At 58.1% G+C, this 7,998-nt stretch overlaps 1 protein-coding gene across 1 annotated transcript; it reads right to left on the bottom strand.

The window, feature by feature from the left end:
* Positions 1-3,203: 3,203 nt before the first annotated feature.
* SOX9 (SRY-box transcription factor 9) lies at positions 3,204-6,551 on the bottom strand. Its single transcript, XM_087826328.1, has 3 exons — positions 5,753-6,551; positions 4,672-4,925; positions 3,204-4,118 (listed from the first exon to the last, which is right to left on the bottom strand). The coding sequence occupies exons 1-3, from the start codon at positions 6,181-6,183 to the stop codon at positions 3,265-3,267; spliced, it is 1,539 nt and encodes a 512-aa protein (XP_087682454.1). The 5' UTR covers positions 6,184-6,551; the 3' UTR covers positions 3,204-3,264.
* Between the last annotated feature and the right edge of the window lie 1,447 nt (positions 6,552-7,998).

Below are 7,998 nucleotides of genomic sequence, written 5' to 3'. Positions count from 1 at the left end.
AAAAAAAAAAGAGTTTAAAAGACTGTGACAAAGGACTGTGTGCGTATTGGCAAGGGGAAAAAAAATAGAGATTTTGTAAAAATAGAGGATGGGCTCCGGGCCTAAGCAAATGGGAAGTCACAGCACCAACAAGCAACAAATCTGATGCCGGAGGTGGGGGGTGGGGGGTGGGGGACAGGGGCGGGTTTGTGCAGCACCCAGCAGATCCCAGGCCCTCAATCAATGTTTGTCCAAGGAATTTGCCAAGGAGGCCGAGCACTCACATTGCCTCGATTTGATAACTACCATTTTCCTGGTTGCCATGATCCTGGCGTGGGCCGCGGGCCAGGAATCCAATGAGCAGAAACAGACAACGTGAGGCAGCCGCGCACATAGGCGAGCCGAGCGGGCGGGTAAGGGCCTGGGGGCCGGGCCCTGCAGTCGCCCGCCTGAGGCTGCAGAGGAGGCCAGCCTCCTCGGGGACACTGCCCCAATCAGCTGGGGTGGGGGTGGGGTGTCTCGGTGTGGGGGTGGGAGGGAAGGAGTGATTTCATCTGTTTAATGAAAAATGACCTGAGCGTTTCTCTGATCCTGGAAACTCCCATCTAACCGGGGCCAAGGAAAACAGGATTAGGTCTTATTACTTCTGAGATGGCTTTGCATCTTCTCAGAAGGAGTTAAACTGGAGGGAACAGAAAAATCACCTCCTTCCGTGGCCCCCGCAGATAAACTCGGGATTATTTAGTGGGTCCATGGGACAGACTTCCCCGTGGTCCCCTTCTGACACTCTGTTCTACTTCGGCTTCCTTTGCCTTTTAAGCGGACACCCCGTTTCAGGGGATGTGTTCGTAATAACAGAAAGCTGACTCTATTGAATTCAGACGAGCAAGTCACCCCCTCTGGCATCTGTCTTCTGACAAGCTCCTGGCTTCAGGTTTAATATTCCCTCCTGACTTCCAAAGGGAACAGCTTCTGCCCTGAACCACAACAAACATTTTCCCCGGCGGCCAACTACTGACATGTAATTCTCTTTGTGCCCGAGTGGGGTGGCACTTGACACGATTTTTCTGTATAGATGTTTGAGGACACAGTCTTCCCAGGGCCGGTTTTCGGGTCGCCCAAAGTGCACATAGAAACCAAAAACCTCGCAGTGATCAGGTCAGCAGGGGACCATCTCCTCTGTGCCCCGATTCTTCCGACCAGAGAAAGGGCTGAATAAGTCCATAGGGCAGTGTTCTCTTTAATGCAATGTATATTTATTGTAAACAATAATATACAAAAAAAAAAAAAGAAAGAAAAAGAAGGAAAGGTAAGTTTCACAGAGAGAACAAAAGTATGGGGGTGGGGGGCAGGGACAGGAAAACAAACAAAACACAAACACAAACCAAACCTTACCTAAAGACAAAATATGATTTAAATGCCAGGTTTTTTAAGTTACAGAAATATTTTTTTTTAAAAGATCTGCTTTTATACAGAAATTGAAAGATGCCATATTATAAGAGTGCTTTACGATTTTATTCTACTGACTTCTAAAACTGTTAATATATCTTTTTTTTTTTTAAATAAAAAAGTAAAGTTTGCTGTCTTTTTTAAAAAGCAATCCTCAAACTCTCCAGCCACAGAAGTAATTAAGAATTAAGGTCTGTCGGCGGGCCCGCCCCTCCCCCTTTCCTCCCTCGCTCCAAGAGAACATGCAGGGGGAAATCCAGGACACAGGCTCGCACCGTCCTGTGTCACGACGCGCACACGGCGTGGGCAGCCCGGGGGTCTGTGGCAGAAAACACTGCAGGACTCAGTGATACACTACATTTGAAACCTCTCATTTGTACAAAAAAGAGAAACAAGTTTCCAGTTTGTTTTCAACAAAAACAACGAAGAAAAAAAATAGAAGGACGGACGAAAAGGCATTTATACAAATCTAGGACAAGGCATCCAAAGAAACTTGCTTTTAATAATAAAAAAAAAGATTAAAGAGATAAATAAAAAAAAAACTGGTTACAGTTAAGAACATAATTTAACAACAGATGACCATACCCTTTGAGGAAGGCTCCAACAACCTATTTTAAAGAAGGTTAAGTTTTCAAAATAAAAAAAAAAAAGGAAATTCTTTTTTTTTTTTTTTAATTAAAACCTCTCCTTACAAAATAAATAATTTGAGCACGTGGAATGTCTTGAAGGTTAAACTGCTGGTGTTCAGAGAGGCACAGGTGACTGTGGGAGGACTGGAGCATCTGTGTTCCACATGGGGCCGGCCAGGCAACCAGGGGGCAGTGTGCTGGGGGGGGCACTGACTGGCTGCTGAACCATCCCCAAATCACATTTCCTCTCCTCGCCTTTCGCTTCTCGCTTAAGATTTCAATGAACGAGCAAAGGCAGGGGGAAATAAATGCACTAAGGGAGAGCGCAAGTATTTTTCAGCAGCATGGTTTTTAAGGCTCAAGGTGTTTTGCTCTTGTTTAAAAAATATATATGTGATAAAGCTTACCATATGCTTCTCTAGACTAACGTGTGTAGGTCCATACTTGCAAAATAAGGCCTTTATTTTTCTAAGGCAGCTCCTTGAATCAGAAAGCCTGAGGCATTAAGCAAAGCTAACTCCCCAAAACTCATCACATAACACAAATCTGTGGGTTGTTTTTTTTTCTTCTTGTTAATACAACAACACACTTTTTTTTTTTTTTTTTCCTTTTGTAAGAGAAAGCAAATCTGTACAAAAATACTCTGGTTGCAAGAAAAGCTAGGGCACGCTGTTCAACTAAGTAGTTTAGCTGTTGGAAAAAAAAATAAGAGCATTTAATTTTTTATCTAAAAATATGTATAAATCCCCTCAAAATGGTAATGAATCATACACAGTACATACTAAAAATATTTAAAATAGAGAATATTCCTCACAGAGGACTTTTTTTTCTTTAATTACTGCTAAAAAATAATTACAAAGTCCAAACAGGCGGAGAGGTTGAGCGAACGGGTCCCACGATTCTCCTCGCGCTCTGGGCTCGCTCTGGAGGTTTCCAAGTCCAGTCTCTCGGGGACACTCCGCCGGTCCGTCGGGCCCGCCGCGCGCAGCAAGGTGGTGGCGCGTCTGGGTGGCTCATGTCTCTGCCTTGGAATCTGGGTACGAGTTGCCTTTAGCTTAAACGTCGTTATGGGGATCACGAAAGAAAAAAAAAAAAAAAAAAAAAAAAAGTCCAATGGGAATTCTGGTTGGTTTTTTCCTCTTTTCTTTCTTTCTTTCTTTCTTTCTTCGGTTATTTTCACGATGGCCGCGCCCCCGCGCCGGGCTCCTCAGGGTCTGGTGAGCTGTGTGTAGACGGGCTGTTCCCAGTGCTGCGGGCTGTGCGTCTGCGGGATGGAGGGGACCCCGGAGGTGTCGGCGATGGGCGTGTACATGGGCCGCTGCGCCGGGTTCATGTAGGTGAAGGTGGAGTAGAGGCCCGAGCCCTGGCCGGCCGCGTGGCTGTAGTAGGAGCCCGAGTTCTGGTGCTCGGCGTAGTCGTACTGCGAGCGCGTGATGGGCGGGTAGGAGGGGCTGTAGTGCGGGAGGCTGAAGGGGCTGTAGGCGATCTGCTGCGCGGGCGCCGGCTGCTGCTCGCTGTAGTGGCTGGGGCTCAGCTGCTCCGTCTTGATGTGCGTTCGCTGCGCCTGGCCCGGCTCCCCGCTCAGCGCCGACAGCGCGTGCGGCGGCTGCTGCGGGGGCGCGGGCGGCGGCGGCTGCTGCGGGGGCGCCTGCGGCGGCTGCGGCGGCGGGGCCGCCGGCGGGGCCTGCGGGGCCTGCTGCGGGGCCTGCTGCGGGGGAGGCGGCGCCTGCTGCTTGGACATCCACACGTGGCCCGCGCCCGCCGGGGTCGCCGCGGTGCTGCTGATGCCGTAGCTGCCGGTGTAGGTGACCTGGCCGTGCGTGGCCGGCACCCCGGGGTGGCCGTTGGGGGGCAGGTACTGGTCAAATTCGTTGACGTCGAAGGTCTCGATGTTGGAGATGACGTCGCTGCTCAGCTCGCCGATGTCCACGTCGCGGAAGTCGATGGGGGGCTGTCTGCCCCCCTCTGGCAGGGGGCGCCCCTCTCGCTTCAGGTCGGCCTTGCCCGGCTGCACGTCGGTTTTGGGGGTGGTAGGCGGCGTCGGGGGGCCCTGGGACTGCCCTGCAAGCGATAATAAAGAAACGCAGGAAAATCAACAAGGGCGGGGCAAAGGCCGGGAGTCTTAGCAGCGGTCCTGGGACCCTCCCTCCCTGACAAAGGGTCCCCTCCCCGCCCCCCTCCTCCCTGGCCCCCCCCCGCCCCCGCAAGGGCGCGCTGCGCGGGTCTGAGGTCCTGAAGGATTAACCCGCCAGCACGCACAGGGCAGCGGGTCTCCTATGGGGGGGGGGCTCCCGGGACCCTCGGCCTAACTGCACTTGCAGAAGAGTCCCCTGGGTGCTTTTGGGGTGGGAGCGGACTAAAGAGGGGCGCCGTCCTGTGCCGCTGCAGAGGCATCCCGCCTCGCCATGAACCCAGTCCGCCAGGGCGCAGGGGCCGAGAGAGTGTGTGTGTGTAGGGGCGTCGCGGGGCCCCCGGCAGGGAGGGGGGAGAACTGGCGGCGGGGGCGGCGTTCCGCTCCCGGGCAGCTCGGAGCCGCGGGCAGAGCCCGCGAGGTGGGGACCCGCGGCGGGGACCTGGCGCGCCCGCGGCCGCGCGGGGCGGGCCGGGGACTCACCCGAGTGCTCGCCGGGGGAGTGCACCTCGCTCATGCCCGAGGAGGAGTGCGGGGAGTCGGCCTGCAGCGCCTTGAAGATGGCGTTGGGCGAGATGTGCGTCTGCTCGGCCGCCTCCTCGGCCTCGGCCTGCCCGTTCTTCACCGACTTCCTGCGCCGCGGCTGGTACTTGTAGTCCGGGTGGTCCTTCTTGTGCTGCACGCGCAGCCGCTCCGCCTCCTCCACGAAGGGCCGCTTCTCGCTCTCGTTCAGCAGTCTGGGGGGGGGGGGGGGAGAAAAAAAGGGGGGGTCTGTGGGATCCGCCGGCCGTCAGGGCGGCGGGAGCGGGAGGTGACCGCGACCTCGCCGCCGCCCCGCACGCGGCCCCCTCCCTGCTTCCAGCCACTGCCCCGCCGCTGGTAACTTTTCTTAAAAAAAAAAAAGTCTAAGAAGTAGAAGAACGCTCGTTTTTTTTTCAGTCGGACCCGAGCAGCGTCGCGGCGCCCCGCCCTCCCCCTTCCCCTCTATATTTTGGGAACCCCGCAGATGAAAATAGCTCCGTGCAGCCTGCGCTCTGAAGGTCTTTGCTACTGGAGTTATCCCTCCGCCCACCCCCAACTCCCTTTAAAAACTTTCCGAGGATCCCACTCCATCTGCAAGGAGCCCCTCCGGCCACCCCCCAGCGCAGGCTGCGCCCACCTATTTCCAGCAGCCTCCCTCCCTCCCTCCCCCCAACTCCGCGAGCGCGGTTTGGGGGGGGGGTAGGGAAGCAAACCTCACTTGCCACTCCAGCACCCACTTGGGATTGGCCTCCACGGCCGCGGAGATCGGGCCGGCGGCCCCCTCCCACGGGCGTCCTGCGGGTCTCCCTCCCTCTCTGGCTCTCTCCCTCCCCGTCCGCCCACCCGCCCCCTCTCCCGGAGCAATCCAAGAACTTGGTCAAACTCTGAGCCAAGTTACACCGCATCCCCCCCCCCCCCCCCCCGGCCCCACCCCGCCGGCTCCCGGACCGAGACACCCCCCTGGTGGGAGGCGGGGCGCGGAGAGCGGTCCTGGCCGGCGCCCCCGCCCCCCGCGCCGCGGAGCCCCCGGCCGCGGCCCTACCTCCAGAGCTTGCCCAGCGTCTTGCTGAGCTCGGCGTTGTGCAGGTGCGGGTACTGGTCCGCGAGCTTCCTGCGCGCCGCCTGCGCCCACACCATGAAGGCGTTCATGGGCCGCTTGACGTGCGGCTTGTTCTTGCTGGAGCCGTTGACGCGCACGGGCATGGGCACCAGCGTCCAGTCGTAGCCCTTGAGCACCTGGCTGACGGCCTCCCGGATGCACACGGGGAACTTGTCCTCTTCGGTCTCCTTCTTCAGGTCCGGCTCGCCCTTGGGGAAGGTGTTCTCCTGGGGCCGCGTGTTTTCGGTATCGGAGCCGGAGCCCGAAGGGCAGGGCGAGCCCGCCGAGTCCTCGGACATGGTGGGGCTGGGGGCGCCGGACAGGCCCTTCTCCTGCTCTTCGGTCATCTTCATGAAGGGGTCCAGGAGATTCATACGCGGGCCCGGGGGAGGGGGCGGGTGGCCGGGAAAGGCGAGAAGCCGCGGCGGCTCGGGGACTCGCGGCGCGGGCTCCTCTCCCCTCGGCTGCCCGGACGCGGAGCGAGCGGCTCCCGGGGAGCCTGGCGCGTCACCCGGCGGCGGCGGCGGCGAGCGCTTAGGAAGGCGCGGGGTGGCCGGCCCGCAACTGCCCGCCTCAAGTGGGGGAAGCCGAATTGGCGAGGAGGAGGAGTGGGGGAAGAAAGAGCTAAAGCGGGGGCGTCTGCACCCCTTCTCCTCTCCCCCTGCACAGAAAAGTTCCTGGGGTGAACCTGGCAGGTCGCGGCGCCACTGAAGTTCCCAGTTAATTTCAAGCTCCGCTCTCCGCTCTCCGACTCCCAGCCCGGCTGCTCTTTAATAAATACTCCCCCTCACCTTAGAGCCGGCCAGCCAATCACGGGGCTGGCAGGCGGCTGATTGGGCCCGCGTTTGCGGGAGGGGGGAGGGTCGCGGCTCTGGGCTGGGTGGAGAGAGGGGCGGGGAGCGGCGGGGCGGGGCGCGCTGCGCTGGCCCGGCGGCTGGGCGGGGGGTGCTGCGGGAAGGCGGGGGACCCGGGACGTCCAAGTGTGTAAGTTTGCCGTACTCTCCTAATGTCAGAATTTTGGTGCCGTCTCCGCGCGAATCTTCGTGCGTGTGCGGGTGTGTGTGCGTGTGTGCGCGCGCGGGTGTCCAGGCCAGGACCTACCCCCACCCCCAAGCCTTTCTTTCCACCGCTTTCTCCGCGGTACCGGGGACTTCGCCGGAGTTCTCAGTATTCGCGAGGCGAGTCTCTCCCTAACGCGCAGCCCAGTGTAAGCGCCGGGAGCCTGCGTCTGCCGAACGTACTCAGAAATGGTCTCTGGAAACAAATGTTTTGGTGACTCAGCGCCCGCCGTTCCTCTGTAATAATCCATATAAATAGATTAACACGCTCCGGTTCGCGGGGGCTGGCGCGGCTGGTCGGGGCTCTGCTGCGCTTTTGCACAGGGAATCAATGAAAACCAAAGCTAGGTCCCCGCGGAGGCCGGCGCGGCGGCGAGGCCCCCCCGCGCTCTGCGCTCGCCGAGCCGTCCCGCACCCTCGCGACCTTGAACTCCGACAAGTCCTTCTCGGCCCCCTCCCAAGCCCCTGCCCCGCCAAAGCGCCTCGGTGACAGGGCGGCCGCTTTGACGGTCTGCTTCCACCTCCCGGCCGAGTCCCAGCGTCAGCAGGGACGTTTTGCCCTGGGAAGAGCGGGCAGGCGGCTCCGGCTGGGACCGACCGAGCTTCGCGAAGGTGGCCGTCCGGGGCCGGAGGCTGCGGCCGGTCGGTCGCTCGGTCTGTAAAAGGCCAAACAAATGGGCACCGCCGCAGACGAAAGGGGCCACTTCGGCGGAGTCCGCCTGCTTTCGCCCTCCTCTGCAAACACCTGGAGGGGCGCAGCGCCTGTCGCCCTCACTTTACAGTCCGGTCCTTTTGTGACTCGCGGACAGCTGGGACTTCTGCGGCAGGGCTGGAGGTGTCTGATGCGTTTCGAGTGTGATTTGAGCGCAATCTTTATGTTTACAGGAATGTTTAGAGTCTGGTTGGGTATCTTTTTGCGGGCAGAAGAAAAACCTTAGTTGCCTGCGGGTATCTTGTCTTCAGAATCGCATATAAACTGTGGAAAACTCTCCATTTTCAGCTCCCCCCTTCCTGGCTCCCGCAAATATTTGCCTGGATTCAAATTTTTGTTATTGTGACTCGGCCCCGCATCCTATCAAAGACTTGTTTATTTCTAACTTGCAAATTGCGGACACTAGGACAAGATTTCAA

This window comes from Miniopterus natalensis, chromosome 17, assembly GCF_054644295.1.
Source record: "Miniopterus natalensis isolate mMinNat1 chromosome 17, mMinNat1.hap1, whole genome shotgun sequence".
Classification (NCBI taxonomy): Eukaryota; Metazoa; Chordata; class Mammalia; order Chiroptera; family Miniopteridae; genus Miniopterus; species Miniopterus natalensis.
Note: the sequence above shows the minus strand (reverse complement) of the source record. Positions and strands in the feature narration are given on the sequence as shown.

What these genes read in the sequence shown, in the direction of transcription:
- SOX9 (XM_087826328.1), bottom strand. Translation starts at nt 6,183, where the DNA reads ATGAATCTCCTGGACCCCTTCATGAAGATGACCGAAGAGCAGGAGAAG. An exon ending in ACGCTGGGCAAGCTCTGGAG is followed by an intron (nt 4,926 to 5,752) that starts GTAGGGCCGCGG and finishes CCCCCCCCCCAG; the next exon opens with ACTGCTGAACGAGAGCGAGA. An exon ending in CTCCCCCGGCGAGCACTCGG is followed by an intron (nt 4,119 to 4,671) that starts GTGAGTCCCCGG and finishes TATCGCTTGCAG; the next exon opens with GGCAGTCCCAGGGCCCCCCG.